This window comes from Phoenix dactylifera, chromosome 6 (assembly GCF_051530095.1).
Source record: "Phoenix dactylifera cultivar Ajwa chromosome 6, Ajwa_hap1_PhDact_Kaust_v1.1, whole genome shotgun sequence".
NCBI lineage: Eukaryota > Viridiplantae > Streptophyta > Magnoliopsida > Arecales > Arecaceae > Phoenix > Phoenix dactylifera.
Genome location: NC_143195.1, coordinates 25676638 through 25695535, shown reverse-complemented (window position 1 = coordinate 25695535; position 18898 = coordinate 25676638). Strand labels below are relative to the sequence as shown.

Here is an 18898-nt window from a genome sequence, read left to right as displayed (position 1 = left end):
GGCACCGGTAATCAATGGCAGAAATAGGAGCAGTAGCATGGTTTAGAAGTGGTCTGGTCCCAATTCCATCATATTGTGCTCCTTGCTTCTGAGTTCCTATACTCAATGCCATCATATTTGGTCCAACCCTAGGGCAAAAATTGTCAGATTTTATTTCATGGCTGATAAATTTCAACCAAAAGGAAAATGAGAATGCAGAAAGATCAGGGAAAATATTAGATATCATGTCACCATCAATAATGAATTTATTTGTTGTAATTTGACATATAACAACTACCTCGTACACTTTAACTCAGTACCTGTGAGTTTTCAGATAAACATTTAATAACGCTTTCATGTTAATTTTAAGCACAAAGTACGGGCATAAAGGTCCTGCAGTTCATCTGAAACAGAGTAAAAAAGGTGATAAAAATTTCAACTTGCTTTTTGTTTAACAAGGGCATAATTCCAAATTAATCTGAGTCAAATGTTTCATTCTAAACAGAGTTTAACATTAAACAAGAAACCAGAGAGAGAGAGAGAGAGAGAGAGAGAGAGAGAGAGAAGGAGAGAGATTGGACAAACAGACAGACTAGTAGAAACAAGAGCTGGCACGGTATACATATTCAAGCTTGAATAGAGGATATTGTAGTTACATATTACTTGATTAACACTCGTTCACAGACAGAGTCCATATCAAAGTTGTATCATGTCTTAAAGTTGATCAGTCATCAGACCATGTGATGGCATAGTCCCCTACTTGTGACTTAGGTACGTCCAATGCCTTCCACACTGCTGGAGAAGCATCAACAATATTGTTAGGACATGGTGGTTGGAAGTCGTGGTCGGCATCGCAGCCATTAACAGAATCACACTCATCAACCACTTTGGCTAGGACGGACTTCCCGTTAGCTTCGATTCTAATGTTTTTCAGGCAACGGCTTCCTCCATTGTACCAACCGGTGGATAACGCTACTACCATTTCATCATCGCTATGGTAGCTGTTATCGCACTCGGATGGGCCTCCACCATCGCCACCCTTGGCAAAACTGTTGATGGTCATGGTTGCGTGTGTGCTGCCTGTGATCGGAGGGGAGCAATGGTACTGAGGGTACATCTCTCCGGCCTTGCAGCAATCGGAGTCGTTCTCGGTGTTGCAGTGGCCGCTCTTGCCTCGCAAGTATCCGCTTGCATGGCAGGCTCCGATCGTTCGGTGCGAGGTTGCGAGACAAAAGCCTGGGACTGCTACTAGCAATAGCAACATGACAGTAGCCGGCAATCTCACTCTGGCCATCTTGATCTCTACTTGCTTCGAATACTTAGATTTTGCTTTGGTATGCTCCTGGAGTTCAGAATGGGTATGTATTTATAGTTTGGTTGTATGCTGAAGTTTTTGTATGGAATGAGAGCATACGTTTGTCATCAGCCGCTGGAAACTGTAACCACACGGCGGCCATTCATCCTGCTCGACTGCATCCTCACGGCACTTCTTTCTATTTGTTTTATTGGAGTGATGATAAAAACGCCACGCTTTTAAATATATTATTTTGGGCAGAAGCCAGCCTATTTGGGTAGTGAGTTAAGATTTGATCTGGTCCAACTTGAATAGGCTCTTTGTGAGAGCTAGATATTATTTGCAAATGATTTGTTACCCTCCCTTATGTAGGAGGTTTAATGTGTGAGTCCTCATGTTGCATCTTTGGGATTGTGGAAGACTAAGGACTCTGCCGAGCTAGGGACGCGAGCCATAGAGGAGCTTGAATGTGCGGCCGGAAGATAAAGATAATGCTACTCAACTTGGAATACTTGACATAAATTTTAGGCTAAATAAAAAAATACATTCCTGCATTTTATATGGAATTGTAAATATTCTTCTTTTATTTCCTAAAACTGCAATGTTTTCCTTCCTCCATATGGAAGGTTGTCATATTTTCTCTTCCTTAAAAAAAAAAAAAAGTCCATCTTAGACAACTACTCCATATCACCTCACAAGTAGACACCTCCACATTGGAAGCCAACTATGTACACTAGACAAAATAAACCAAAAACCTCGCCTCCGGCAAGGCGAGTCACAACTCGACTATTTCAGCAAGCAACTCCATGAGCGTTGTGGCCGGCCTTGGACCGGTCCCAATAAGTGACGCGAGGGTGGCCGAGGAGCTCCGCTATTGGCCACGGCTCTCGAGACTCCTTTTGGAGGTAGCACCAGATGAACCCTCGAAACTCCTCCCATGCCTTCCCCTCACCGACCATGAGCAATTGCTACCATCGAGCACTCTCCTCTATTTGAGAAGAAGAAAAGAGAGAGAGAGCGCCTCATGGTTATCTCTGTTATCTTGTTTTCTCTCTCCTCTCTTTCTCTTTGTTCTTATTTCTCTCTTTCTTCCTCTTTTCTCTCTCTATCTTGGTATTTTCTCTCTAGCTTGATCCAAAAAAAATTGGTTAAAGGGATGTAGAGGGTAGTCCTGGGTTACTACATGATGGCAAGCCTTTTAGTGGACCAGTAGAGGGCTCTGAGTTGTCAGATTCCTTAGATAATTTTTTTATGTTGATTTAGTTCTGTAGGAGAACAATCTTCTAGCCAAAAAAATGTTGAGCAGGGTTCTACACACCTCGGTTCGTAGACCATGGTGTGGGCAGATGATTAGTCTGTCTGTATTGTAGCAAAGAGGTAAGAATCTTTGTACACTCGCTTGTATGTTTATAGATATTTTGTGTGTGTGTGTATATATATATATATGATATGCTAATGATTAAGATAACAAAGATGCCAGAATTTTTTTATGATGGTTTCTAGATTAAATCATGTTTTGACCATGTATGCTTGTGATTGATAATATGATGGATGCATATATAAGTATAACTTATATTTATATAATTAGACTAATAGATCTGGTGCTCTAGACTAACCATGTACTATTGATTGCTTTGTCATTTTTGAAAAATATGACACTTATCGGTTGCCCCGTCACAGGCTGAAATTGTGATACTTATTGGTTGCTTTGTCACAAGCTGAAAATGTGGTGTTTATCGATTGTTTCGTCGCAAGCTGGAAATGTGATACTTATTGGTTGCCCCGTCACGGGCGGAAAAAGTGATCGTGGTTAGTCTAAAGCGGAAAGTAAAAGAATTAATGTGTGAATGTGAACTTGAACTTTAGGCTGATCTCATTATCGTTGATTGTCCTGTCATAGGCTGGAAAATGTGACTATCGATTGCTCCATCATGGGTGGAAAACATGACACCTATGGATTGCCCCATCACGGACGAAAAACGCAATCGAAATTTGGCCCAAAGTTGAAAAATAAATGATCCTCGATCCAGATCGGATTAAAAAGGAATAAAATGAAAAGATGCTTGAAAACACTAATGAAAATTTGCAAGACATACCGTATGATTTATCACTCTTGAGTAGTTGGATTTCTATTGATATTTGATGTACATATGTATACTATTTATTTTAGCATTTCTGTTAGTCGGTTTGTGATTTCATGATGCGTGTGATGATTTTTTGCTATTTTTAAACTTATATTATTGTGTTGGTGTGGATATATAGAGATTCTTACTGGGACATAAAGCTCACATCACCTCTTTTCTTTCCTTTGAGAGTTGCAAGACACATAATTTTGGATGGATTGGGCATGGAGTTCGAGCATAAAAGTTATGAGTTAGTTTATTTTCTGATATCGATAAACATTTAAAGATCTTGTAACTGAACCAGTTTGATTATTTAGATTTGACGAATTTATTTATTTGGATTAATTGATTAATTGTGGAGTCATTTGATTTTTGTTCATCTTAGGGCTTGCATGATGTCTAAGGCGTTGCTTTATGGCTCATGCAGCCAAAATGAGGAGGAAGACAAAGGCATCCCTAGACGAAGTTGAGGTCCAATGAGCAGAGAAGATGGCGACTTCTCTCTCTTCATCTTGCTTGGGTAGAAGGGATGGATTGATGAGCAAAATGGATGGAGAGGAAAGAAGATGGAGAGAACCTTGGGGACAACAGGATGATGGGTGGAGGTGAAAGAAGACGGAGAGGCAAATTTGGATGAGAGGATGGAGGAGTACTCCAGGAAGTTGGTGTGGGATAAAAATCGAAAGGAAATCGAAATTGGCATGAAAGGATAGGTCGCATATGAACTAACAAATATTTTCCATCTACTTTGCCCGTCATTAAGCTCATCGAATCTCAAAGGTGAGTAAGCTAATTAGATAGTGGAGCACGCAAACGAAGTCATGCGAAGGATACAACCTACATCCTACAACAAGTTGCATTTGTTTGATTGTAATATTAATAATTTTTTTTATGCTGCTTATCCTCACTTCCTCGGTTACTCCTCAAAGACCACTAAAGGTCTGTTCTTTGGCAGGTAAATATCATAAAGAAATGGGTTTTTTGCATGAATATCCTCCCAAATATCGAATTTTGCATAAATACCCTTCCAAAATTCATATTTGCAAGTATACCCTTGTAAAACACTTGGTTTGTCATTCTACCCTTTTTTTATTTTTGTTTTTGCATATATACCCATGCTATCTAACGACGTTAAAAAATTAAAGGTTTCAAATTAAAATGACTAAAATACCCTTAATGGGTAGACATGCAAATAGATCACGATTCCGATGGCAGAAAAAAAAGATAGGAATAATAGCATAATTTTAAAATTTTATTTTATTTTTAATTAATATAAATATGATTTTTCTTAACTCCGTTAGAACAAGCGTTATATTATGGGCATTTGTACAATAACAGAGTTTTACGAAGGTATACATGCAAATATAAATTTTGGAAGGGTATTCATACAAAAATCCTAAAAAAATTGATCAACTTTTTCATTGATCAACTTATCCATATTCTCATGCTTCCTTAGGTAGGTAAATTATTTTTTTAAGGGTAGCATTTACCTATAAAATGGGAATAAAGTCTTACCCATCCAAAAAGTGGGTAAGTCATTTTTTCCATCAGCTAAAAAAATATATTTTCTAATTTATTTCTAAAATACCCCTATTCTTATAATAATAATAATAATATAAATAAGATTATAATATATAATTATATTATGGATTATCACATATTACATTATAATATATCATAACATATTATCATAATATAATATATAATATTGCATATTATATTTTTAATATAATATAATATAATATAATATATCATAATATATAATCTATATTATATTACATTTATACTATGATATATTACATTATATACATATAATGTATTACATTATATTAGCATAATATAATATAATATAATATTTATATAATAAATGGTATTATGTGAAATATGGATTGATCTAAGTGACTTACCTAAAAAAGTAGTAACGCGAAAGAACACGGGTATTAGATTCTAGAGCCATATTTCAGTGCATAAAAGAATATGGGTAAATTATTTTCTATTTAAAGGTTGCTAAAAAATACTTATCCTGAAAAATATAGATTTTTGAATAAATTTTTTACCCTCCAAAGAATGGGCCCTAAAGCTGTTACAGTTCGTGCTCCCATGATTGCTGTGACAATATTTTGCTCCTTTCACCCTCTCTATTCCCTCTTCTCTAACCCTATTATTTACCAGATCTCCTTCATCCCTCCTCCGCTTCTTCAATCTAGTTCAACATCTTCTTCGACGCTAGTTCTCCTAAAACCATCCTTATCCTTGACCGCTCCTTGCAATGGGTGAAGCCAAGATCGCCAAGAATGACAAGAAGAGAAAAAAGAACAACCCTATGGCAACGACAACTATGTCTTCTTCTTCCTTCTCTTTTCTACATATTAAACTAACCCAAATCTCGACTTATTTGCTCTAATTGAACAATCTCATGTGTGAAAGACCTTCATTTCTACGAAAGATCTAACTCAATTGTTACCCTCTAGGTGCTGTCTTCTTCTTCCTTTTCTTCTCTGTATGTTAAACTAACCTAGATCTCGACCCTCTTGCCATGATTGAATAGTCTCGTGCCCTCTTGAAACATTTTCACATAAATGACCTAACCCGATCTCCTATCCTCTCGGTGTTATAGTTTTCTCTCTTCTTACGTCTCATATCTTCATAATTATTGTAGCCCAAATTATTGTAGCCTGAATGCGATAATTTTTTCCTTGCTTGATGTCCTAAAATCCAACTCATCATACCCAAGTTATTGGAGATTGGGCATGATAATATTTGTCTCTCCATCGTCTTTACAAAATTCCCAAACCGAGAACATATCAGGGTGCAGATTGAGGAACCACAAATACCAAACAAACGGTCCAGATTTCTCCATTTTTTTAAAACGCACTCTCCACCCTCTCTCTTGCCGCCCGAGTCGCCTTCCGCGGCCAGCAAGCGGGAACGCGTCTACTCTCAGAAATTTTCATCACCAGAATAAATAACTCGATCGAGTGGTGGGACGACGGCGCTGATCGTGCCGGCGCGACGCCCAGACCGGCATTGAAATGCCAATTAGATTCAGAGACAAAACGCTCCGTCGACCTTCGCAATACCATCTCAATCTCCCTTCCAGTCCCCAACTCAAGGAATTCGAGAAGGCGAGATCTCTCTCCGCCCCCTTCTAGGGTTCTGATCAATGGCCTCCACCAACCACCACCGGTCGTCGCTGCGTTCCGAGCGTCAGATCCCCACGGCCAGGGGCAGCGTTGCGAACGCCTCGATCCGCACCAAGCCCGCCTCGACCAAGCGTTCCGTCGCTGCCGGGAGCCTCCGAGCCTCCATCGATGATCAGAATGCTGGTTCTCTCTTGGAATCCCTCTCTTACTTTCAAATGCTTTCTGGACTTTAGTTTCTCTGTCTTATCGAGTTCTTTGGTTAACTTTGATGGTCCTATCCGCCTCATGCTTGTGGAAAAAGTTAACTTTTTTATGGTAGTAGGTATAACCTGCTATGAATCTTCGGCCAAGATGGAATCTTGGCTTCGCCGGTGATTGGGGAGGGACTCTGAGTACGTGATCGTTCATATATTTTTCTTCTTTGTATGCTTTGTAGTTCTAATTTGATGTTCTATGTGGGGGCCGGGTGCTATAAATTGTAATAAAGAACAGGAGCTTAGGAGCTATCTCTGGCCAATGGTGCGGGCAGAAGAAGGTTTAGATAGGCTGTAGAAGCAACAAGTGGGTCGATTTGTGGTGAGCTTTTCTGATTCCTAAGCAGCTTTATGACGTCTAAGGCTGTGAATCAGAAAAAACAGAAGTTCAGGAAAGAGGAAGAAGAGGAAGAAGGATAGAAAGGAAAAGAAACAGAAAAGAAGAGTGCTGAGAAATAAAGAGAAAAGGCAAAAATGTAGGGGTTTAAGAAGAGGAAGAGAAGGAAAAAGAATACGGATAAGAAGAATGTCAAGCATAAAGAAAGGTGCTTAATAGAACACGGTTAGAGAAGATTCATGAAGCAAGTGTTATTATGTGCTGTGAGATGCTAACAGCAATGCAATTGATGAAGAGATCTAATGTATTAACAACACTCAAGCTGCAAGTTATTGCTCAATCATGCAATAAAAAAGTCCAAGCATCAAGCAACCAAAACATAAGTAAGACTTTTGACACTGAGAATCCAGGAAAAGAAAACATCGAATGATTTGAACGAAGCAAATTTTTACTAAAGAGGATATACATTCACAGAAAGCACGGACCAGAGCCACAGCACTGTAGGCAGCAAGTAAATGGATGATGCATTAGGCAAAGAAATCCTAAAAATGGGGAGTTGAGTCGAGATGGAAGTATGGTATGTGTAGAGGTGCAAACAACCTGAGCCGACCAAGCACAAGGCTGCTCAGAATTGGCTAATTATATGAAAGGTTTGCTCGAACACGAGTCAACCTTGAGCCAATCTGGTCAATGTCTGTTCAAGCTTGTCTTTTGTTAATTGAGCAAGCTCGAATGAGCTTGTGAGCAGTCCAAGCTCAAACTTCTATTCATTTTGCAATGTTTAGGCATGGCTAGTTTATGAGTTAAGCTTTATATGATGTTTGAGCTTTGGCTTTTCCTATTGAATGAGCTTGATTGTACTGAGCCCGAGCTGTTCATTTGCAACCCTAGACATGTATAGACCAACTACAGAACAAACTCACGAGGGACATGAATCCAGCAAGACCATTTTCTCTGAAAAAGTAATGCTCAAATCTATTTATAGGAAAACAAAAGTTCCGAAAAGAGACACCCAGACCAAAGTGGGGAGCAAAATGAAAAGGATCTCGCAAACAGCTGATAAGGATTTTCAAGGGTCAAACAACTGAAAACAATAGCAAGTTAGGCGGTGCTAGATGGACAGCATCTAAAGAACTAGTAAGGAAATGTGGCTCTCTCAAAACTAATGCCCCCCTTACAGGCAAATGCAAATAAAAAGAACTTGAAAGATTGACTACATGAAAATGGTCTGTTGATGATACAACTTCCTTAAGTTACCACTCTACCGAGTGTATGACCTTATAGAAAAAGTTCTTTCATGAAAAGCAAGAAGAGATACTTAAAACTAGACTTGGCAACTAAAAAAAGTAGGATAGAATCAGAATATATATAGTTAAATCAGGTTAACAGAAGATTGGCCTTAGTATTCAAAAATGATATTCATTGTTCATGAAATATGAAATTAAAGATATAAAGAACCAAGATTACTTGAGGGAAATGCAAGGAATATGCTCAAGTGATGAAGTTGAAGGAATAGTGGAGGTAGATCATTCAATGTTTGTCATTGTGCTCGATTTGGAAACCTGTGGCTGCAGATAGGGCTCTGCCAAGGCCAAGTTATAGGAGGAAATTCATAGATTGATCTAATGCTACCTTGGGTCGGATATGGAGGCAGAGAACAAGGAAAGCCCCTTAAAGGTTGGGAGAGACTATTTTTGGTTGCACTCTTGTTTCTTACAAACATTTGCAAAAAGGCTTGCAATGTACCACATCAACAACTTGAAGTAGAAAACAAAAAATAAAGTATTATGGAAGGTAAATGCACCAAAAGAACACTTCAAGCTTATATCTAAATTTTATCAGATATGCTAGTCTATATTGCTGCATATTTTTTTTTCTATCATAACAATTCATTGATAAATTACAATATATTGTTGTGGTTGATTCAAAAATGATTTTTACCCTCTAAAATAGATATGATCTATGTTATTTTAGTTCCTAGTGTATTTTTTCTTTTTTCTGAGTGGATTGCTGATATAGTTAAGTATAAGGTGAGATTCTATTGCTTGATATGCTATTATTTACAGCATCTAGCTTAAGTACCTTATAAATATTTTGGAGGTTTACTTTTGATGTATGAAGCAGGCACAAAAGGGATGTTACCACTAGAGTTAGGTGCCAAATATTCTAGGTTGGTCATATAAGTCAAGAGTCTGTTCTATGACTATCTATCTTAACATAAAAGACATCATAGTGCACGAGACTCCCACTACTACAGGGTCTAGCAAGGGGTGGATGCATGCAGCCTTACCCCCACCTGTGAAGAAGCTATTCCATATTCCGAACCCGCGACACTCAGGTTACAATGGAACAAACATACCATTGTGCCAAGGCTCACCCTCTTCATCTATCCTAGTACATACATCTTAAATCATATTTGGACTGAAGTTCAATGAATTTGATCTTTTATGGTCCAGTTGATGGATGAGCTATATATATCTGAAAAAACTTGATTTTTTTTAAAAATAAGTCATTTAAGATATTGTACATCATGATTAACTAAGTGGATTCTCAATATAGATCTCCTCGCATACTTATGCACTATTATAGGAACTTGTTTATCTATATATACACACACACACTTCTAACTCTAGGATTCGCAGGGTATAACTGATAGTATTGTTCTTATGGCTAAGGGATGGTTAGGCCATCCAAGTAAACAGTCTATACTCTGTCATGATCTGCACATCTTAGAGCATGTGCTTGCATGCCTTCTGACTACAAAACTGTCTTGTTGGTCAATGTTTGTACTTTTAGCAATTTTTTGTTCCATAACTCCAAAAATAACTGCTTTTTAGGTTTTTGGCATTTCGGATGATTTATATTCTAATCACTAGTCTGAATCATCAATCTAGAAGCCCTCCATGAATTTTAAATGAGGGAATGATCATACTCATCAAACCTAGCAATGTAAAAGCAGTCAATTATATATGTCCATATGTACAGATATTTGAGTTTTATTGTTAGTTGACCATGAAAAATACTCATCCACCTAGTAAAATTACATTAGACAACTTTTTGCTCATACACACACAATCAATATCTATTAGCACCTTGCTTTTCCTGGTGACCTCTTTTTTATCCCTTAGTTCATCCAAAAAGCTGATGATCTGCTTTTCAAATCTCAGATAGTGGAAGAGTGCGGGTGGCTGTTAGACTTCGGCCTAAGAATGCTGAGGATTTTCCTTTTGATGCAGACTTCACTGATTGTGTCGAATTGCAGCCTGAGGTTTTCACTTTCCAGCCAATTATATTCTTGAATTTTTTGCTACTTTTATCTTTAAAAAAAATAAAGAAGTCAATGTCTTTGATTACAAATATTTATTCATTCATCTGATACAACTCAAATAACTGAGATTATTGTATTTTTTATATTAATTATTTGCATTGGTTACTTGCAGCTGAACAGGCTGAAGTTGAGAAAAAATAATTGGAGCTCTGAGTCCTATAAATTTGATGAGGTTTTCACGGAAAGTGCTTCTCAAAGGCGTGTTTATGAAGCTGTTGCAAAACCTGTAGTGGAAGTAAGTGATGAAATCTATCATAATACTTCTCTTTGCATCATACAACACATACACACACATAAAATAACAATAATTGATGCAGTGGATTTATTTGACACTAATACCTGATCATGAGATGTATTGTGGATTTTTCTGGGTTAATGAGAACCATCTGAACTTGCCATTCTATGATTTTTCACCCATTTCATTGACTCAGTACCCATGTTCTATAAATTTATTAAGTCAATCTAAGCTGCTTCTTCCTCCCTTCCCTCTCCTTCTTCTTCTCTCCCTCTCCCTCTCATCTTTCTTTATTTGTTAGGAGTTACATAAAGGAGTGAACATATGTATTTGATGTGGTTTTTCTTACATATGCACTAACATACGACCAAGTAAGTGCAGTCCACTATCTACAATTTTTTGGGCTGATTTGAAGCAATGATCCAAGAGTCCTCATCAAGCCCTAAAATCATGACATCGTGTGTCTCTTTCTTTCCTCTTTATATATTTCATACCTCTTAACCAAACTGATTATATGTTTTGCACACTTGAAGAGGAAGATGGACATTTTCTCTCCTTCTTTCTGTTACCTACTTGACCTCTCTTTTCCTCTTCCTCCCATTCATATCACCTCTTTCTACCTCATTCTTTTCCAGGTTTCTCCTTCAATCTCATTCTGTCTTGTCTGTGGATAAACCAGATATGAGGCTTCTCCAATGCTTGTGTGTCCTTTCTCCATCACTTGATATTGAGAAGTAAGAGTTCGTAGAGGCATCTGCATCATATCCTATGTAATGTAAATGTTGTGTCCTGTTTGATTTTTGTGGAACCTTTACCTCTTTGTTTGGTTTTCAGACATCTTGTGCCCCTTGATTAGCTCTGAACCACATTTCAACCTGTAACAACTTAGGACCTCGACCACAAAGCTACCTGGAAGGTATTATTTGGATTTTTTGGCCCTATATAAGTACCCAAGTTCTCCCCAATGCCCAACCAATGTGGGGGACAAAACATATGCTTTACACACTCTCTTGGTTTAAGACGTGTTATCCTTACCGGGCTAAGGATCCAATTTCTATCAAATCCAATCATAAACACTATGATCAGCCTGTGATCAACCTCAAAACATTTGTGTTGTAGTGTTTCCTCGTCCACATGGGCTGTGGGTTGGGTCCACTTTGATACCATTTTGTAGCAATCCAAGACCTTACTTAATAAGGCTAGTTAGAAGGTATTATTTAAATTTTTTGGTTTTGTATAAGTATCCAAGATTTTCTTAGCATACAATTGATGTGAGACTAAGCACACGCGATTGTGCACTGTGAGATCTTGGATACTTATGTAGGAACAAAAAACTAAATAATACCTTTCGGTTAGCTCTTATGGGGGAGGTCTTGGGTCATTACAGATAGTATCAGAATTCAGAACGGATCCAGTCTATGGCTCATGTGGATGAGGGGACATTGTAGAATAGGTCTGTTTGGAGCTAACCATAGGCTGATCGTAGTGTTTAATGATTGGATTTGTTCCCTTAGCCTGATGAGAAAACCAGGACTTAAATAAGAGGAGTATATGAGATCCTATGCAGATGTGTGTTTAGTCCCACATTGTTGTGCACTGGTGAGATCTTGGATATTTATATTAGATCAAAAATCTAATTAATACCTTTCGGCTAACTTTTTCTAGAGGACGTAGATCATTGCAAGTGGTATCAGAGCTAACTTGGCTAAGGTTTGCAATCTTGCCATCGACCCCCATATTGATACCATCTTGGTTTAGTGTTGGTACGTCCGGTACAGGGGTTGGTTTGGCATACCAATACTCGATGCTTTTTTGATACCGTCTACAAGTTCAATACCAATATGGTATGCATGCTTGATACACACTAATACAGACCGGGACAATGTATTATGGACCTATGGCCAATGTAGACTAGGGGATACTATAGCATAGGCTTATTTGGGGCTGAATATAGGCTGATCGTTGTCTTTATAATTGGATTTGGACCCTTAACCTAGAAACTAGGACTTAAATGGGGGGAATGTGAGGACCCATGCAGGCATGGTCTGCTGTGCCGGTACTGGGCCTCAGACCGGTTGCTCGGTGGCACGGGTCGGTACGGGGCGGCGCTGTGCCGTGCCGGGCTTGTACCGACATAGTAGAGGAGGTGGGAAAGAGGGCGAATGGGAGACACAAAAAGAGAGAAGGGAGAGAGAGGGAGTGAGAGAAAAAGAGGGTGGCGAAGGTTGGTGGAGGGCCGACGACCCGGGCAAGAGGCGAAGGAAGGCTTCGCAACCGAAAATCCTGTTTTGTTCGAAATAATGGTTTTAGCTTCTTCTTAATTTCGTGATTTTTAAGTGAAGTCGACAAGTGATTTGCCGACTTTACTTAAAAATTGTGAAAAAAAGGACCCTTGTTTAGGGGACCCGGCCTGTTTTCTGGCCGTGGAGTTCGGAGGAGCGTCCTCCGTGCAGCTCGCCAGCCTTCGCCGGCTGGCCTCCACCTCCCTCTCTCTTCCTTCCTCTCCCTCTTTCTCCCTTCCTCGCTTGCTCTCTTTTTCTCTCTTTCCTTCTCCTCTCCCTCCGGCAACAAGTTTCGTTTTTGTTGCCGGTACCGTTCCGGTCAGCCGTCAGATAGCTTGGTACGACCGGAACTGCCTGTTCGGGATGATTCCGTTGACCTTGCATGCAGGTGTGTATTTAGTCCCATATTGATTATACACTAGCTAGAACTTTGGTACATATACAAGTCCAAGGAATCCCAATAATACCTTCTGGCTAGTCTTTTTGGGTGAAATCCTAGGTTGCTAAACAACCTATTAAGGTGGTGCATAATTCTTGACCAAGGCATCTACTTGCAAGAGAGGTTATCACCATAAAGGCCCAATTTTGGATAGATTGATATTCTTTAATGGTTGAAATTCATAGAATTGTGCTTGTTTGAGCTCTGCTCTCAGCTTGTTCTCACTTTGGGCTTTGAAAATGCAATTAAAGCTTAATCAATGAGGGAATAATGTCCTAAAGTTCCTGTAGGAGTTCAAATAATCTATATAAAGATGGAAGAAGACAATTTGTTTAGGAAGGTGAATTCATCTCTTTGATGCTATTATAAGCTAAAGAGGCAAATTGAAACATGATCCCTATATCTGTTTATGAAATTATACACAAATGAATATAAAAATGTATGTATGTATGGAAATACATGAAAAAATTGAGTCTCTATTCATATGATGGGGTTTTTCATTTTTTATCAATATTGTTTCTTGTTATTGCCTGAGCCTCTTAACAATTACAATTATGTTACTAATGCAAATGCTAAACTTTTTTGCATATGGAATCAATTTCAACAGTGCTAGTTATAATAATTGTAGTCATAATAATAATAATAAGCTAACAACTTGCTTCCATATATGTGGAATCAATTTCATATATATAGTTACAGATTTGTATCCAGAAATAGTTTTATTGAGTAGTTGGATGCACATTAATATTATACTCATGGTTCGCCATCTTGATACCGAACTCTGTACTGGTGCCACACTAGCATAGTGTCAGTACGGTACGGTACAAAGTTTTTTAGCGTACCGAATGTCGGAATGCCACTGGTACCGAACTGATACGGCATGGTACGTTCTGTACCGTCCGGTTCGGGCCGGTACGGCATACTATGATTACACTAATAATTTTTTGTAAGATCGTGAAGTAATGTTTTAGAATATTAATTGGAAATGTGGCATTGCAATAGCAAGTTTTTGAAAGCTATTGAGGAAAGAAATAGAATCCATCCGATCTAGATCATTGAATGACTCATTTACCACTTTGAAAAGCACCCATTTGAACTTTATTTTACTTTATTTTGGTGGACTTTGTGTAAAGGAACTTAAAGAACATTTAGGCAATATGAATGACATTCAGATGGTATAGGTTTGTAACACTGATAGTTCCATAAACATTGTTTCCATAGTTGAAAATCCTGCTCGAATATTTCAAACTATAGTTCCTAAGTTAATTGGGAAGATTGGGTTTCATTGCATGCAGTTTTGGAAATAATGATGTTTTCGGTTCCCTTTTCGATGGTCATACTTTAAGACAATGGTTCGTTAGAGGTGTGCATTATTTACTTACATAAGAAGTTACTGTGCACTAAATAAGTTATTTTCATATTGATACCTTTGTGAATGGCCTTGTTGAATACTTGTTTTATTGTGATATATTTTCTGCAGAGCATATTAGATGGGTACAATGGGACAGTGATGGTTTACGGTCAAACAGGAACCGGAAAAACTTACACAGTTGGTCGGCTTGGGAAAGATGACCCATCAGAACGTGGTATTATGGTCAGAGCATTGGAGGACACTATTGCCAATACCAATTCTAACCTTGATTTTGTGGCAGTTTCCTACTTGCAGGTTTGCGGATTTAATCACTCTAGTTTTAGATTTTGCAGTTTTCTTCCTTTCCCTGAGTCCTTGTGACGCACTATAGGGTATAGTGCAGCACATCGCATTTTTCCATGGGCCTAAATCCATTAGTACAAACCATAATCATGGTTAAAGTTTAAGGATCACATTATATTTTTTCTGTTCAAAAGCTGCTGTAACATATTTTGCTGTTTTCTGTTAGGTTATTGGCGTGCATTAGCGCCGGTCTCCTGCCCTTCTTTTTTTGGTTCACGTCTGTACGCGGACGCGCGTGGATAAAAGGCTGGCCACAGAGTGGCACTAAATGCCACTCTATGGCATTTATGACCCGCGGGGGGCAGCGCACACTGCCACTCTATGGCATTTATGACCCGCGGGGGGCAGCGCGCCTGTGCGCTGCCCCGCGCGGATGAGCGGATGAACTGGCCCGCGCTTGCTTTTAAACGAATCCTATTTAAAATAAAACTCTATAATAACCCTATACAGGCGCGCTGCCCCGCGCGGATGAACTGGCTAGACGAATCCTATTTAAAATAAAACTCTATAATAACCCTATTAATTACCAAACCCAACATAAGCTAAAGTAGGACTCTTTTAGATGAATCTTATTTAAAATAAAACTCTATAACCCACTCTTGAAATTATGTAAATAAAAGTTCTGAGAGTACAAGAAAATCTGAACTGAACTTTTTTTTTTCACTCATCATCACCTTCAATGTTTGAAAAATAAGGAGGATAAGAGAATAACTTATACCTTTCCTCTTGGTTATCAGTGAAACCATATGCTGCTTAAACTCTTCTTTTAAACAAATAATATTGGAAAAAAGACTAACAACTCACAAGATCTTTACACAAGGTCATGATTCAATGGGATTTATACCATCTTGATCCAAATAAAACTTTAGCATCATGACCTCAGTTAGGTCGAAGCTCTAACCCATACCCATACCCAACCCATTCAATGTTTGGGTGAAAATTTTAATGCATACCCAAGCAAAACTAAATGACCCTTGGCCAGTACAATGTAGCATTGGCACGACCAAGACTTAAGAAGTCCTATGATTGACCATAATAAGTGAATTTATGTGAGCTGTTTTGAAGAAAAGAAAATAAAAATACAGGCCATGATTTGATCCCTTTTCCTTCGAATTCAATGTGTTTTTGCCTTTTCCTCTCATCTCTTCTTTAATTTCCTTCACCTTATTCCTGTGTATTTTTTATATTTCCATGATGTATTCAGATTGCTGCTTCTTTTAGTTTTAATTTTAGTCATGGAAATTATAAGTAATTGATTCAAGGAATTAGTTTCCTTTTCCTTTATATCATTTAATCCTTCTAATAATCACTTGATGATCTTCTGAAGGAATATTTTAGTTATGTAGTTTATATTGATACTGCAATAGAACTCAGTGCTAAAAACCTGATTTTTCTGTTACAACTTACAAGTCCACTATTGACAGTTACTTGTTGTCCAGGTAACCTTATATCTCTTTTCTTAGGACCAATACCTCCAATACCTCTTATCAAAATTGCAAATCATATTTTTTATTCCCTATAATTTTTTGTAATTTTCAAATGATGCATACTGTATGTTGTTTCATGTAATAGAAAAACAAATTGTTCTCCTCAGCCAAATCTAAATTCCCTAACTCTTATGCGGGGTCAGCTTACAAAATTATAGGGCTTGACAAAATATTTCTAAACTTTACATATTCATTTTCAAAATGTTCATCCATGTTAGCTTGGACTTCCTCTAGGCACTTTGTTGCAAATTCAAGTACCACTTCTTGTCAGTCAGCATGAGATTGTAACAAGATGAAATGTGTGTAAGGAGATGACATATGCACAAATAAACAATTTTAAGAGCCACAGACCTTTGGGAGGCAATAACTGACCTGAACCGTCTCTATTTGGGATGGTTTGGGTTGAACATTTTTGACCTGGATTTTAATCTGGTCAGGATGGGTCGGAGCTTTGACCTGACTCAAGTCATGAGAGTAGAGTTCTATTTGGGTTGAGATAATTTATGTCAGTTGAGTCATGACCTTGGTAAGGATCTATTGTGGTTGGTCTTCTCTCTAATATTCATTGAATTTATCTTGGAAACGAGACACTAGGAATTGTAAGGATTGCGCTAGTCGGGTTAGGTTTGCAACTTAACAATGTTAGAGGTCAAACAGGTCAAGTCAGTACAAGGATTGACCCATGGGTGGGTAATGGGTCAAAGGTCTCGGCCCAATGTAAGGTTGAGTTAGGTATGACTCAAGGCTTCCTATATTGTCATCCTAACTTGACTCAGCCACAACCTAACCAGACCTAACACATTACCGCTCTTATATAGACCGATACATCTTTGAGGTATGAGTTCGATGTAGTCTCCTTGATGAAAAGGTTGCCAAATTACATTCGAGGCACACAAAATAGGTCAAACAGTATATTATTACTTTGACATGATATGTGCAATAACTAAGACCTTGAAGGCTCGAACACCGCTCTCTTTTTGAAGATTTAATGAAAGAAGATGGGAGTAGATCTAGCATATAAAGAATAATAGACCATGTAGGATCATATATCCAGTACTTGACGGTAACACAAATATACCTTGCATACTCATTAGTATGCACCAAGGAATGCCGAACCGGATCGTACCGCTCGATTCAGGCCAAACTAAGTTGACCCGCTGACCGGGTCGGTTCGGGCATATACAATGGTTCCGGACCCGTAGAGATCGGGTCGGTTCGGGCATATAAAATGGTTCCAGCCCCTCTACGGGGCCGGAACCGGCCGATACAAGAGCGAACCGGATGGAATTGGACCGGTTCGGCTAGGACTCGGTGCGAACCGATCAATTCGCACTGAGTTCGGTTAGATTTGCCACAGCGCATTGCGCTGTTGCATTTTTGGCCACAGCGCGTGCTGTGGCATTTTTTGCGACTGGTTCGGTACCGGTTCGGTTTGGTCCTAACCGGACCGGGCGCCGACTGGTACGGCACCTGGTACCGGTTCGACAATCCTTGGTATGCACTAATGATATACTGTATGCTTGTTGGAGTTGCACAAAGCATGTTTAATTTTTAAATTATACACATACCTGCGTATTCTTGTATCATTTCTTGAGTAGAAATGATTGGGGCTGTTGGCCAACTTGAACCATGTAGAACAAAATATTGCTCCATGAATAACTGGATATGATACTTCTATGGTTTCCTTTGAACTTCTTGATGCTTATATTAAAATTTCCAATTTGTCCTCTTTAGTTTTTTTCTTTTTGTTTTTGATTTATCCAGGTCTTGTAAACTACGATTCTGAAAAATAATACTTGTAGGAGATGATTTAATAGAAGTTTGAAGGCCTCTAATGGTTTAACTGCCACATCCGAAATAATTTCTTTACAACTGATGGAGTGTAGAAGATGAATATCATTTTATTTCTTTTACTTGAGCTTACTAGATTATCCTTATGCCATTAATTGCCTTATTCCTGTTCCATTAATCACATATTTGTTAACAATAAATGGTTTATTCTTGTTCATCATTATTTTAGTTGTATCTAGAATCAATACAAGATCTGCTGGCACCTGAAAAGACCAATATTCCAATTGTTGAGGATCCGAAAACCGGTGAGGTGTCCTTGCCTGGGGCTACTCTAGTTGAAATACAAGATCTTGACCATTTTCTGGAGCTGCTGCAAATTGGTGAAGCAAACCGCCATGCTGCAAATACTAAACTAAATACTGAATCATCTCGAAGTCATGCTATTCTTGTGGTGGGTGCACCCTAAGTTTTTGATTGTTTTGATTTTGCTTT

The 18898-nt window shown here is 38.4% G+C and overlaps 2 protein-coding genes across 7 annotated transcripts in view; one reads left to right on the top strand and one right to left on the bottom strand.

The window, feature by feature from the left end:
- Positions 1–703: 703 nt before the first annotated feature.
- Positions 704–1410, bottom strand: LOC113461154 (putative ripening-related protein 1). The gene has a single exon (XM_039126985.3). The coding sequence runs from the start codon at positions 1271–1273 to the stop codon at positions 704–706; it is 570 nt and encodes a 189-aa protein (XP_038982913.3). The 5' UTR covers positions 1274–1410.
- A 4885-nt stretch (positions 1411–6295) lies between these two features.
- MRH2 (Armadillo/beta-catenin repeat family protein / kinesin motor family protein) overlaps positions 6296–18898 on the top strand; it is a 37072-nt gene continuing 24469 nt past the window's right edge. For 2 of the 6 annotated variants that reach the window (XR_003383237.4, XM_088723467.2), the window contains exons 1-5: positions 6333–6722; positions 10298–10398; positions 10571–10693; positions 14895–15080; positions 18636–18857. Coding sequence is in view for 5 of the 6 variants with exons in the window: in XM_088723467.2 (XP_088579593.2) it covers positions 6560–6722; positions 10298–10398; positions 10571–10693; positions 14895–15080; positions 18636–18857 (795 nt within the window). In the remaining variant the exon portion in view is untranslated. Of the gene's footprint in view, positions 6723–10297; positions 10399–10570; positions 10694–14894; positions 15081–18635; positions 18858–18898 lie in introns of all 6 variants that reach the window. The other 4 variants (XM_008777438.6, XM_088723469.2, XM_088723468.2 and 1 more) reach the window with 4 other exon arrangements.